General features: G+C 43.1%; 1 protein-coding gene across 1 annotated transcript; it reads right to left on the bottom strand.

Annotated features, from left to right (window-relative positions):
• Positions 1-1,372: 1,372 nt before the first annotated feature.
• Positions 1,373-11,636, bottom strand: phyh (phytanoyl-CoA 2-hydroxylase). The gene is made up of 9 exons (XM_023952142.2): positions 11,464-11,636; positions 10,917-10,972; positions 7,702-7,812; positions 7,428-7,596; positions 6,370-6,451; positions 5,695-5,876; positions 5,474-5,623; positions 2,682-2,813; positions 1,373-1,817 (listed from the first exon to the last, which is right to left on the bottom strand). The coding sequence occupies exons 1-9, from the start codon at positions 11,527-11,529 to the stop codon at positions 1,764-1,766; spliced, it is 1,002 nt and encodes a 333-aa protein (XP_023807910.1). The 5' UTR covers positions 11,530-11,636; the 3' UTR covers positions 1,373-1,763.
• Positions 11,637-15,389: the final 3,753 nt, after the last annotated feature.

Below are 15,389 nucleotides of genomic sequence, written 5' to 3'. Positions count from 1 at the left end.
AGACCAGTGTGTGTGTACCGTGTCTGAAAATGTTGGCAGTGGACAGCATGAAGCCAGATAAATGAAGACATCAGCTACAGACATTACATCTTCAACATGTTGACTTATTTCAGTGAAAATGTGCAGAGTATGGCCAGCAATCATCCCGCTTTCTATCATGCTTCAAACCTCACTTTGAAAAGCTGTGCTCCGCAAAACATGCTCATTGTAGCAATTAATCATTAATTAATCAACGTGATTTAGAAAAAAATCAGCACAATGTTTTTTGTTTTTACATATTTCGTCAAACTAAAACGTTAAAAGGGTCGATTTTAGGTCCAATACTTTGTAACCCTTGTGCTATCCTAGGCACATTAACGTTGGGAGTTGGGTCTTTGTCTGCTGTGCTCCTGACGCTGATAGGACTGCTGGGTTGATTCACATGAACCTAAACACATAGAAGTAGAAATAAATAAATGGCGGTAAACATAGTTGCAGCAGCCCGGTGCTTGAATGGTCGGTGTTATTTTTGGATGACTATTGTGTGTTTCTCAGTCGGTCTGATCACACCTACAGCCGACACGAGCTTCTTCAAATCGGATTATTTTTTCCTTTGATTAGAAATGGTTTATTTCAAGCAATAATAATACACAAAACAACACAATAGGCATTCATACAAAGACGTATCAAACTTTGGATAATTAGACATTAAATTAAAAGGGAGTGGAAGGAAGCGAACTTATATAATCCCACTCCTGTTGTACCGTAACCATTTTATTACATGATTTATCATCTAATAAAAGAATCCTTAAGTATCAATAAATCACATGACAGAGACTTAGGTTTTATGTAAAACTAGACATTTTTATATATATAGAAAACAACATGTCAGTTATCTAAAAGATATTCAGATTATTTTCATTAGAAAAATTATAATTATGGTTAAAAATAACATTATATCAGTAAAATAGACATAATAACACTGTTTCAGAAATCTTCATAGCGTAAATTAATCAAGTGCTAAAAATAAGTGCAGACTTTTCTTTTTCCGTTTCATGGTCACGTATTCTTTACGTAGAGCCCAAAAACAGTCGTAGAAACGTGCGTAGCTACGCGTGAACGCAGGTTTTGAACGAGGAAACGCACATTTACACAGACGTTTGGTTGGAGCCGAGGGCGGCGTGAACGCAGCTTTAGTCCGGACGTTCAGGCAACACACGACCTACACAACCTACTTTGTGACTTTCACAATGACCCCGTTCCGATTCAGAAGACGGTGAGACGTGGAAACGGCTTTCCTCTTCATACGTTGCACAGAATTGCTGTAACTCATGGAATAATTTAGAAAATGGGATTTTGTGTTTTTATCTTTTTAATAAAAACACTTAAAAAGTCCAGTTTAAATGACTTTATTTATACATTTTAATTCAATATCTATATACTTGGAAAGAATTCAGGAAAATAAGTGCTATTCGTTCTTAAAATCTTTGAAGCTGTGAGTTTAAATGCTGATGATTCTTTAAGGCAGGATGCTATTAAGGCTTCATTTAATCAAACCAACACAGACAGACGTTATTTGAGCTTCTTCCTCTCTGTTTCCTGTCGGTCCTCCCTTCTTCCTTCACTTTTCTCACACACACCTTTTTTTTCTTGGCATCAAACATCCTCCTTTTCAGCAGTCTGTTAGTGGAATTATAATCCCTTATCTTTCCCCTTAGGACTGCCGGTTAGTGCCGTTGGTTTCTCGGGTTCTGTTGCGTCCTGCTGATTGCGGGGGGGCATCTTCACATGGAGATCCTCTCCCCCTGCACCAGGCGACCTCGGATGGCCCAGGTATCCTGTGGAATTAAGAAAACAGGGTGAATCCAAACAGGTTTACATGTGAAAACATCTTTAAATCTCTTCTAAAACGGACTGGAAGTGATCGGGTCTCTCATTCTGGTTTTGGTTAGCAGTCTGGCTGCAGCATTTTGGACTAACTGGAGTTTCTACACACTCTGCAGTGAATGTGTAGAGTGCGTTACAAAAGTCCAAACAGGAACAAAATCAAAGTGTGAATCACCATCTCAAGACATTTTCTAGATAGGAGAGCGGTTATCAAGTATAATCTATGTATTTGCCAGAAACAAGATTTGACCACCGCTTTGACACGTGTCTCCAAATTCAGGTCAGAATCAAAAATTGCCCCCAGATTTCTGCAGTTTCTAGGAACATTCTTAGACAGAGACTCTAATTTCTGAGCCACACCGTTTTGGGCCTCAACTGATCCAAAAATACGTCCATCAGTTTTGTCCACATTCAACTGCAGAACATTTTGAGGCATCCAGCTTTTCATTTCGTAAATGCAGCTATTGAGATTCTGTAAAAGACCAAGTTCATCAGGTTTAAAGGATAAGTATAGCTGAGTGTCATCTGCATAAAAATGAAAATTGAGGCTATGTCGGCGGATTATCTCCTCCAGTGCTAGCATTTAATTGAAAACAACAGAGGTTCCAATACCGAACCCTGGGGAACGCCACATGTACCCAAGATGATTTTACTCATGATCGTGTTTGTGAGGGTGACAGGGTGAAGACACCCATTGGACGAACAGAGCTACAAGCCAAATATTACTAAAACCCTTTGTCAGTTTTTAGCGCAGACTTTTTATGGCTGATAGAACAGAACTACTACTGGAACGTGGAGAAAAGTGCGGGTCGTACCATGAAGCTGACGTCCCCCATGCCGTACTTCTTCTCTGCGATCTGCGACACTTCGTTCTCGATGTTCTCCTGCGTGGTTCCCTTCACGTCGATGTAATAACAGTCACTGCTGGCGTAGTGGCAGGAGATGGCCTGGAGACAAACAATACACACTCTGGAGACACACAATACACTCTGAAGACACACAATACACTCCCGAGACACACAATACACTCTGGAGGCACACAATACACTCTGGAGGCACACAATACACTCTGGAGACACACAATACACTCTGGAGACACACAATACACTCTGGAGACACACAATACACACTCTGGAGACACACAATACACTCTGAAGACACACAATACACTCTGGAGGCACACAATACACTCTGGAGACACACAATACACTCTGGAGACACACAATACACACTCTGGAGACACACAATACACTCTGGAGACACACAATACACACTGGAGACACACAATACACTCTGGAGACACACAATACACACTCTGAAGACACACAATACACACTCTGGAGACACACAATACACTCTGAAGACACACAATACACACTGGAGACACACAATACACTCTGGAGGAACACAATACACTCTGGAGACACACAATACACTCTAGGGACACACAACACACACTGTGGAGGCACACAATACACTCTGGAGACACACAATACACTCTGGAGACACACAATACACACTGGAGACACACAATACACACTGGAGACACACAATACACTCTGAAGACACACAATACACTTTGGAGACACACAATACACACTCTAGAGACACACAATACACTCTGGAGACGCACAATACAATCTGGAGACACACAATACACACTCTGGAGACACACAATACACTTTGGAGACACACAATACACACTCTAGAGACACACAATACACTCTGGAGACGCACAATACACTCTGGAGACACACAATACACACTGAAGAAACACAATACACACTGGAGACACACAATACACTCTGGAGGCACACAATACACTCTGGAGACACACAATACACTCTGGAGACACACAATACACTCTGGAGACACACAATACACTCTGGAGACACACAATACACACTCTGAAGACACACAATACACACTCTGGAGACACACAATACACTCTGAAGACACACAATACACACTCTGGAGACACACAATACACTCTGGAGACACACAATACTCTCTGAAGACACACAATACACACTCTGGAGACACACAATACACTCTGGAGACACACAATACATTCTGAAGACACACAATACACACTCTGGAGACACACAATACACTCTGGAGACACACAATACACTCTGAAGACACACAATACACACTCTGGAGACACACAATACACTCTGGAGACACACAATACACTCTGGAGACACACAATACACTCTGGAGACACACAATACAATCTGAAGACACACAATACACACTCTGGAGACACACAATACACTCTGGAGACACACAATACATTCTGAAGACACACAATACACACTCTGGAGACACACAATACACACTCTGGAGACACACAATACACTCTGGAGACACACAATACACTCTGGAGACACACAATACACACTCTGGAGACACACAATACACTTTGGAGACACACAATACACACTCTAGAGACACACAATACACTCTGGAGACACACAATACACTCTGGAGACACACAATACACACTGGAGACACACAATACACACTCTGGAGACCCACAATACACTCTGGAGACACACAATACACTCTGGAGACACACAATACACACTCTGGAGACACACAATACACTTTGGAGACACACAATACACACTCTAGAGACACACAATACACTCTGGAGACGCACAATACACCCTGGAGACACACAATACACACTGGAGACACACAATACACACTGGAGACACACAATACACACTCTGGAGTAGGGCTGCACGATATGAGGAAAACTCGAGATATGCGATATTAGAGATTAAAATTGCGATAACGATATAATTTGCGGTATATAAACAAATAGCAAAATAACCAAATAACCATTACCATTACATTTCAACAGTTTAAAAATTATACTCCAAATGTCACTCGTCGACTTAGGTGACAAACATCTAACGTAATAGGCCTCCATCCGATTGGTCAGATGCATAAAGGGATTTATTTGATTCGTTAAATGGTTCAAGCTGACATAAGATTTTTTTAGCACATTTAAGGTTTACGATTTATTGCGATATTTGCCGTCTTTTGCGATATGCATATTGCAGAGCTGGATTTTGCGATGACGATAAATTTGCGGTATATTGTGTAGGCCTACTCTGGAGACACACAATACGCTCTGGAGACATACAATACACTCTGGAGACACACAATACACACTAGAGACACACACTGGAGACACTTTCAGCTGCAACCGGGTGTGTTGTACACTTGGGACCACTAGGGGGCAGCAATGAACATCTTTTAAATGTTACCACTACACAAAGTTTTGTCATGGAGTTATTGTGTTGAACTGGGGAACTGTATATTTAATGAATGCTCTGCATAAAGAGGAACCAGACGGTCGTGTTTAGAGGAACCTCACTCGACTACTTTGGCGCTCGCTGAACTTTTCCCAAACAAACCGAACAAGGACTCGGACCCTCTTGTGGACCCGACAGCTCAGTGTGAAAGCACCTTTGCAGTGACTGACGGAGAGCCGAGTTTCTCATCTTTAAACGAGTAGTTCTCTCTGTGACTTGTGAACCTAATTTAAAACGTAGCAGCTTGGGAATTGCATGAATTCTGGGAAATGTAGTACCTTTCTGAAGCCTTTAGTCTGGTTCATTCCTGAGCCGTGGATGAGCAGAGGGTGGAAGAAGACGGTGTCCCCTTTCTCCATTTCCACATACACTCTGGGGTGATCTGGGTCATAGTTGCGCACCCCGTGGTACATCTTGTTCACCCCACCCTGGAGACATATGAATTCCCTTAAACCGTCGGCAGACACACCCAGGATCAGGAGGTTGGGTGGCCGTGTACCTCCCACTCTGGATAGTCGTGCTCCTGCAGCGTACTCTTATGTGTTCCCGGCAGGACGACCAGGCAGCCGTTCTGCCGGGTCACCTTCTCCATCGCCGTCCAGGCGCAGACGATGCGGTCCGTGGGCCGGAATGGGAAGTAATGCAGATCCTGGTGCAATGGATGGCGAGACGTCTTCTTACCTGAAGCGAAAAGACGCGCGAGTCCTGGAGATTTGTTTCTACATGTACAGGTAGCAATTCACATGTACAGCCACAAGGTGGCAGTATAGTGTTTAAAATCTTCTGATGAGAAATTTGACAATATTACATAACGTGTCATCACATCAACATAAAGAAGAAATTAGAAATTAAAACACAACTACAACAAAAAATATTACAAAAATAAAATGAAACTAAATAAAACTGGAGGGCACCAATAGGTAAATAAAAAACTCAACTGAGAGCAGAGAAAATGATATCAGTCCAGGTATATTGCTTTTCTCTGCAACAGAATCATCTAGAATGACCGAGAGTTGCTCTAGTCCAAAGAAAGTGAAGCTAAAGCTCTGGTGTTTAAGGAAAGAATAGAAAATATGAAAACTTCATTCTTCAGAAAGTTTAAAAACGATCTCTGTAAAATTGTAGAAGGAAGTCGGGCTCCTTGGAAGACGATCTAGTGTGGGCAGCTCTGTACCTGCATCCGGGGGCTTGTTGATCAGCATCGTGTGCATGGCCATGATGTTTGGTCCAGTGAAACACTCCACATACTTCAGGATCTGACAAAAGCCACAGGCGGACTTCCTTTAGACTCCAACAAAGAAGACACTAACACAGATCACACCAAACGCCCACTCAGATCATCCTTTGATCTTTTTCCAAAGCCTATTTTAATTATGATGATGCTGATTTTTGTCAAAATAAAAAATGAAAAACTTAATTTTCCAGGACATAGTTTCTGCAGAGCGGCAGAAGTTCAGTAAAATTCACTTCTAAGTTCTGAGCGGGACCATTACCAAAGTATGTAAGCTATCTATCACAGAACTGTGGGGGACCCGTGTCAGGTCATTGGTTGCTTATCCATCCATCCATCCATCCGCAGAACCGGCTGAATCCCGTTTGGGTCCCCAGGTTGCTGGAGCCTATCCCATCAAAGAGGGGTTCACCCTGAACAGCTCACCAGTCTGTTGCAAGACTCGGTTGTTTATGCAGCATTATGGGTTTGGTTAAAAGGGGTTCTTCTCAGATGACATTATTATTTAACTTGTGTGTTAAATAAATGGGACTTTTGGGAAACCCTGCATGGCTGAAGCCAGCTCAGTTCAGAAAGTCACCACTAGGAGGGAGGTGGTTCAAGGGCGGCAGTTCAGCTCAGGCGGTAGAGCAGGTCGTCCAACAACCGCCCTCCCCAGCCAACTGTTGCCCCCCGAGCGCGGCTAGGGTGCAGCTCTCCGCTCCCCCCAGGGGATAAGTCAAAATGCGGAGAATCATTTCCACATTGTGGGATAAATAAAAGTAAATTAAAAAAACAACAACTACTTCTTAATTTGTTTTCGGAAAGACGGGGATTTGCTGATGTCACTTCCTGCTCAGAGCTAAAAAAACTGGATTTAAATGAAAGTCACATGACCTAATGCTGGGCTTGTCCTACTCTCCTCCCATGAGCCTTTGCTTCAAACTTTATGGAGCTGTTTTTATGAAAGAAACACTGCATAGTGAATGAAATGAACACGAATGTGTTTGTGTGAACGGTACCTCTGGTAAGGAGCAGTACCGAAACAGTTCAGGGTCTTCCTGAAAGTCCTGGAGTTTGGACACGGCCTTCTGATCTTGAACGAACTCCGATTTGGCAATGGCCACGTCCCGCATCACCACCAGGCCGGGGACTTTCACTTCCTGTCGGCAGATGCGCTCAAACTCCTTCCTGAACAAGTGAAACAACCACAGATCCTTGAGGCTCCTCTGCTCCCAACCAACCAGCGGATGCAAAGCCGACACTGTTTATCCGACATCGGATGTTAGAGGTCACCTGAATCGTTCAATGTCGCCATCAGACACCAGGTTCCTGACGAGGATGAAGCCGTTCTCCTCGTAGAAGAGCCGCTGCTGTGGGCTCAGCAAACCCGTGTCGTAGGAATACCTGTTCAAAGAAGCAAGCCGCATCTTAGCCCTTGTGCTACCTTGTGGGGTCCAGATGACCCCACCCCTACTTTGGCGTGTTCTCCCTACCATGACAAAGGTGGATAAAGGTGGAAAGATTTCATGTAATCCATGGACACCAGTGAAGATCACAAATCATTGAAGAAAAAAGGTTCAGACCACTGTCTAGTGGGTCTAGATGACCCAAATCCCGATGCTAAAGTGCCCAGGATAGCACAAGGGTTAACCCTGACACCCAAATCAAACTGTCCTCAGGTTCTGGGTGTTGTAGTGTGACAATGAGAAGATTCACGGATTTGAATTTTCTAGAAGCTTCAATTTTTGGGCAAAGGTTTCCACGTCTTTGTAAACGGTGGGTTTGAACGATGCCCTCTGGAAAATGTGCCACCTGCTGTTACGCAAGCAAGAGGGTGGAGGAATGTAGGACAGACGTGGTCGGGTCAAAGGTACAGAGATAAGCGGCGCAAACGGCGAAGGTCAGGAATCACTTCGGACATTTATCACTAGAAAGCTTTCAAATGGATTTAAACATTCAGAGATTTTACTCCAAACTCTCAACATAAATACCTGTTAGTTGTGGTTTGCAGTTTGAGTGTCTCATAAAAATGTATGGATTTGTAAAGTAAACAAAAAAACACTTGAGTTTTGTTCTGAAAAACATAAGAGTTTAAGCTCTTTTTGGCAGATTTTTTGGTTCATAAACCTGTTTTTTTTCCATTCCTGAACAAAACAATATATGATTAATTTTTCTTTTGTAAGATTTGACTTTTTCCTGTTTTAGAGCAGATTACAAATGTCCTCAGAATTTTGAGCAATTAGTTCAAAGGGATGACAAATTATATTTAGTTTTACATTTTAAAAATAGATACAAAAACAGACCACGTAAACCATGAGTACTATTCAGTTACATCATAATAACTTATGTTCTTGGTAAAAAACAATCAAACATGTTTTCCGAACACACTTTCTTTTTTCCACAGAGCTTGTCTTTTTAAACAGTCAGTCTAACTTAGTTTCCTTCTGAAATCAGCTTCTATTTTTTCTTTATTTTATCACTATTATAGTGATTTTTTGGGGGCGTACTACAACATTTGGTTCTTTTAAGATGGCTTCATGTTCAGGAACAGAACGTGGGGACCGAAGTAAAAAAGATCAGTTTGGTTCCAAACTATTTTTCATCAGTCCCTGATTAAGGAACCAAAAAAAAAAGGATTTGGGCAGAAAAACCTGAAGCAGGGTTAGAAACCATCAACTCTAGAAGATCCATTCAGGAGTGTTTTTTTCCCAAACCAACAGCCAGGAGGAGACTCACAGCCTCACATACTGTATCCATTGAGAAAACGACAACACTGCTTTGTATTTTTGCTTAAATAAAAATATACAGATGCAAAGAGAAAATAAAAGGTATTTTCTGAATGCAATATCGTTTTTTGCTTTTTTTCATGCGAGTTCCTCTGAAAATAAGACTTCATGTGTTCAAGAGCTTATGTCATGCTGAATTAACTTTTTTTGAGCTTTTAAGTGTGTTATAATGTTCATTCCTCATGAAAAACAAACCAAACCTGTATTTTGATCCATTCACGGATCTCTGAGTATTCCTCTAAAAACCTGCTCTCTGAGCACCAGCCCCTTCCAACCCACAAAAATGTGACATCACAAAGTGAGGAACAGCCCCTTCCAAGAAGAGTCTATGCTGCCAGCTCCGCCCCCAAACTAACACCTACTTTCTCCAGGGAGCTAGCGGTGATTGGCTAAACTTTTTTTTTTTGCTAAACTTTTATTGTATATACACAATGTCTACGTCCATATTTGCAAAAGTTCTGATGTTTGTTTTCGTAGGAGCTAGTAGACACGCTGCCGATGCCAACTCTAGGATGATGTCATGAAATGGGCGACACCCACAAGGAGAAAAAGGCAGAGCCTCAGAGATCGAGTTGTCTTACTTTTGAGTAGGAAAAAGGGCCGCGAAAAGAACTGATTTCATAAAAATGTTGTTTTTTAGTGTGCCATGGTTAATATATTATCATAAACATGGATGCAGGTGACTCTGAAAGGCTTCAGAAAAGCAGGACATCTATCGACCCATTAAACACAATCGTCAAATGTTCTCCATTGAAAAAAATGTAAACAGCTCAGGTCAAAGTGGTACTTTCTCCTGTCCTACATGTAGTTGGTCGTGTGTTGGGCCGTCACCCTTCACCTACTTAGTAGCTGCGTTTAGGCTGAATATAAACACGACTTCATTGGTTTACAATAGAAAAAGCACATTGTAGAAATATGTCGTCTTTGGTCACAACTAAACATTGTGCAGAAGAAAAACTTTGTGTTGTCAAGGTTTTCTAATAATGAATGACACTGACAGATTATTAGCTCAGTGTTTAACTCGTAATGCAAAGGGGATTTCTTGTGGCATTTTTCTGACGATGGAGAAAACATATGAAGAAAATTAAGCTCAAAATTACATTTTTGAGTATTTCTTTATTTAAATCGTTGTGAATCAGGAGCAGAAAAAGTGTTTTAGTAAATACGCTATGCTGGACCTCAGGTTCCCTGCTCTGCTCCATTCTGATACATCCACCTGCAGACCAACAGATCCATGAACGTATTTTTTTTCCTCGTCTGAGTGGGAATCTGGATCTAAACGGTACAGCTGGATAGCTTCGATATTGCTCGCCGTTTTGTCGCACCGCTAACGTTGGGCTGGGAGGGTAAAGGGCTGTAAGCTAGCAGGACAGCGTGTATAAACAAGTGGATGATGGGAAATGAGGGAAGGCTCACTCCGTCCACAAGACAGAGACAAGGGGTTGAGGAGAAAAAAACTGCATTATCATAATTAAAAGTCCACTGTGATCAAAAGATGAATGGAGTAAGAGAAACAGCAGAAAAACAGTGATTTAATAAATGCAACTAAATTGGAATAAGTAAGGAACCCTTTATTAGCATATTTTTATCCTTATTTGTCTCTGTCCTCAGCCTCAATGGAGGGTAAACAGCCCCAGGAGGGGTAAAACAGCCCCAGGAGGGGTAAAACAGCCCCAGGAGGGATAAACAGCCCCAGGAGGCTCCTGCCCTGAAGGCTCCTACCTCAGTCTCTGCGGCTGATTGGAGGTGAAGGCTTGGGCTGAAGTCTGCTCACAGGTCTTACGGCAAACAGTTAAGGACAAATTTGTGTTTTTTTTATTGTTTTAGATTTGAAGGTGCTGCCTCTCTCTGACCTCAGAGTGTGATTATCGTTATCAAAGCTGGATTTATTCCAAAAACACTGACACGTTTACTGAACAAAGTCCAATCCTCTGCGTTCGTGTCAAAGCAGCACAAACGGAACCTAAAAACAGACGCGCGTTTGAAAAAATACGGCTGCTTCGCCCCTGCGGCTGACTTCAAAACAAACTCTTGTAGTTTGAGGCGGGAAAACAACAGTTTAAGCTAGCATCTATGTCAGAACACGTACTGTTACAGCTAGAACTGCTGGTTCCGAAACTTCCTCATGAACATTTAAAATAATAACGTTCCGTTTCTCCCGTGACCTGCCCGCCCCTCCCTCCCTCCTTCCCCCGGCGCTGTGCCGGAGCTCGCGGCGCGTCCGCCCGCAGGCGCGTCCGACGAGATGTTATCGCTGCTGAAAGGATACGATGGAGGACGGAGAGCGGTCCACGTGACCCATCACCAGCCGGAGCCTGTCTGCAGCTCGAGACATGTTTGTTCCCGGTGCTGTTAGAGGACACAGAACCAGATAGACTGCTGACTGTTGTTTGACTGTTTTTTATATAACGGGAGGAAGGGGGGCAACATGACGTATGTACGTCCCCCTCATACGTCATACGCATGCAGCATATATAGTGAGGCAAATGACACCCAGTGGTGTGTTGCACTTCCTCTTGGAAATCGTGGAGGGGCCTGACATTTTCCTATTAAGTGCATTTCCACTGCGAGAGACATATGATAAAAATAAATCTGGTAATAACATTGCATTATTATTCATTTGTATGCTAGTGCTGCAAAGATGGATTAGAACACCTGAGACAATCAATGTTGGTATTTGGCAGCTTTTGTTTGTCATTGATCCACAGGTCAAACGATTGCTGTAGTTTTTCCAGCAGATGTGCAGGCACTGCAGGAGGGATTTTGGCCCATTCCTCCACACAGATCTCCTCTAGATCAGACAGGTTTCTGGGCTGTCGCTGAGAAACACACATTTTGAGCTCCCTCCAAAGATTTTCTATTGGGGCGAGGTCTGGAGACTGGCTGCTTGTTATGGAACCACTCCTTGGTTCTCCTGGCTGTGTGCTTCAGGTCATTGTCATGTTGGAAGGCCCAGCCACGACCCATCTTCAACGCTGTAACAGAAGGAAGGAGGCGGTTCCCCAGAGCTAAGTTACAGAGCTGTGCCAGATATTTTTCAATCTCCACAGCTAAACACAGTTTGGTTTGACTTGTGTTTGGGGAAATGGACGGTTAAAGTAAAAAGATAGGATATATTGGCAATTTAGAAATTTTATTTGCTCTACTCTACTGAAACAGTTACGACAACATCAAACAGACACCTCTTCCTAATGCCCAATGCTGCAGTGAGATGGACAAGCATTTGTTGTATGGAAGCTAAGGTCCTCCCTCTGGAAACAACAGTACATTCTGGAGCGTTCTAAAAGGTATAAGATCAACACCACTGGCCCATCCTTTTCAATTCCCATTTTCTGGAGGAAGTCTTTGAGAACGTCTGCTCTGTGGTGCCGACTGTGAGACTTCCACCGGTGCAGAACCTCAGGTTGTTCCACTCCTCTGCGTTGAGACTGCTTTCAGTGATGACAAGCCTCATCTTTGCATCAAAGATGCTGCCCCACACCATCACACTGCCACCCCCTACAGCTAATTCTCTTTTGGTGCGGCAAACTGGAACATCTGCGTCTTGACCACATGCTGACTCTACTGTTGAAGCGCCACAGGCAGACTCTGGACTTACTGCTGAACAAACCATTCAGGTTTCAGATCATGCCCAGCAAAGGGCAGGAAGAGAAGACGTCTGAGCTTTTTGGTGAGATTATGAGAATGAGAATTATGAGCCATTTTGTCCTGGATTATTGACTGCAGACCTGTAGATGAAAAACTGTAGTACCTAAGTTCAAGATAGGCTTAGGAAAAAGTTCTATTGGACTAAGTTTTCTTGGCTTGTCCACTTTGAGACATGTCTCTGAAACTAGTGCAATACAGTCCATAGTGTCTGTATTATTGACTGACTTCTTGGTTCTACTGTTATCAGACACGGTTGTGTCATTTATGAAATACCATGTCACACCTGCAACAAAACATATATCGGAAAACAGGACGCACCTATGGCACAAGAAAAACAGAACATCAAAAAGAATGTGAAAAGGAAACAGACAAAATACTAACAAGACCCAGACGACAACAGGCATCTCAAAAAAACATAAAATCAGCCATAACAGACCACTGCAAGCAAGAAAACCACATCATGGACTGGGAAAAGGCCAAAGTCCTCCACACTGAAGACAACAGACACCACAGATGGATGATGGAGGCGGTGGAGATCCGAAAGCGAGCCCACACTTCCATGAACCGGGATGAGGGGGCAGAGTCACCTGTCAAAGATTGACAGGTGACTCCGCCTCAGTCACAAACCATTTGTTTTTATATACGTCACATCACCACCACCTGATGACGACTCTGACGAAGACGGAAGGCGTCCGTGAAAACTTGTCAGGTATGTAAAAAAACACAACTGTGTCTGATAACAGAACGACCTAAGAAGTCCTGTCTCTGACACGTTCAGTTATATGGAATTTGGCCTCCGGTTTGGCAATGGTATTAGGATCAATCTAATACAATTGTGTAACCTGGTTGTAGGGCTGCCTGATATGAAGGAAACTCGCGATATTAAAGACTAATATTGCGATAACGATATAATTTGAGATATATAAACAAAGAGCAAAACAACCAAGCACATCATTCCCATTTTATTGCAACAGTTTAAAAATTGTACTCTAAATGAACCTCCTCGAACATCTAACTTATTGGGGCTCCATCCGATTGGTCAACAACGTGAAGGATTCCATCCGATTAGTCAACAACGTGAAGGATTCCATCCGATTGGTCAACAACGTGAAGGATTCCCTCCGATTGGTCAACAACGTGAAGGATTCCATCCGATTGGTCAACAACGTGAAGGATTCCATCCGATTGGTCAACAATGTGAAGGATTCCATCCGATTGGTCAAATGCATGAAGGGATTTAGTTGATTCGTTAAATGCTTCAAGCATGTAAACACATTTAAGGTTCACGATTTATTGTGATTTTCGCCGTCTTTTGCGATATACGTGTAGCAGAGCTGGATACTGCGATAACGATAAATTTGCGGTATATTGTGCAGGCCTACCTGGTTGTGTGGAAAACCAACCAAAAGTTGCATGACAACACATGCAATCAGGTCCAAGTCAAGCAACTGACCAGCAGTATCAAAAAATACTCATCCTTTTTGTCTTTTGACTGTTCCCTTGTGGATTCTCCACAGGGAATAATCTGCCTCCATCTAATCGTCTCCTCTTCATCCTCCTCACTCACACCAACCACACTCATGTCCTCCTCTGCATCCACAAAGCTCCTCTTCCCTGGTGGCTCCAACCTCATCATCCTTTTTACCAACATCATCACTATTTCTTCTCTCAATGTGTACAAACCATCTCCATCTGCTTCCCTGCTTATATCTCCAGAGCATCTACCATGATCTGTTCCTCTGATGGATTCATTCCTGATCCCTCCTGGGCTCGGCCAAAGAGAACATCCACATCTTCATCTCTGCTGCCTCCTATCTCTGCATCAGAGTCTCTACACCAACAACATGGCTGCTCTCAGCACAGAGATGACTCTTTTCAGTCACAGCTGAAACCGTCCTCCGCCCATTACAACCTGCTTGCACACACAAAGATATCGAAGAATTTTAAAACCTTTAACAAAAAAGTCAGCAGCGCCAAACCAAAGTCAGCGATGAGGAGAAGTGGAGACTAGTCCTCGCCGTGTGCAGCCAGAGCCACAAGGAGCTAAAGTAAAACTATGGAGATAATAGTGGACTTCAGGAAAAAAAAAGTCTTTCACTACAAATCTCAAATGGGAAAGTCCCCTCAATAGTCTCACACAGGTTCCTAGGGTCCACTGTCTCATGGGAGGGGACCTTCCACATAGACTCCCTCCAGAACACGGCCCAGCAGAGGTTTTGCACTTCCTGTGTCAACTGTCTCATGGGAGGGGACCTTCCACATAGACTCCCTCCAGAACACGGCCCAGCAGAGGTTTTGCACTTCCTGTGTCAACTTAAGAAGTTCAACCTGCCTCAGGTGGTGCTGACCATCTTTTACACTGCATTTATCCAGTCCACATCCACCACAGTCTGGTTTGGATATGCAACCAGACATGAGGCTGCAAAAAAACCATCAGATCTGCAACCTTCCCTCCACCCAGGACCTGTATTGGTCCAGGGTTAGGAAGCGGGCTGGTCTGGTGAATTCGCCACAGACCTCACACACTCCGGACACAATCTGCTTAGA

This window comes from Oryzias latipes, chromosome 23 (assembly GCF_053564925.1).
Source record: "Oryzias latipes strain Hd-rR chromosome 23, Olatipes_Hd-rR_3.1".
Lineage (NCBI taxonomy): Eukaryota > Metazoa > Chordata > Actinopteri > Beloniformes > Adrianichthyidae > Oryzias > Oryzias latipes.
Note: the sequence above shows the minus strand (reverse complement) of the source record. Positions and strands in the feature narration are given on the sequence as shown.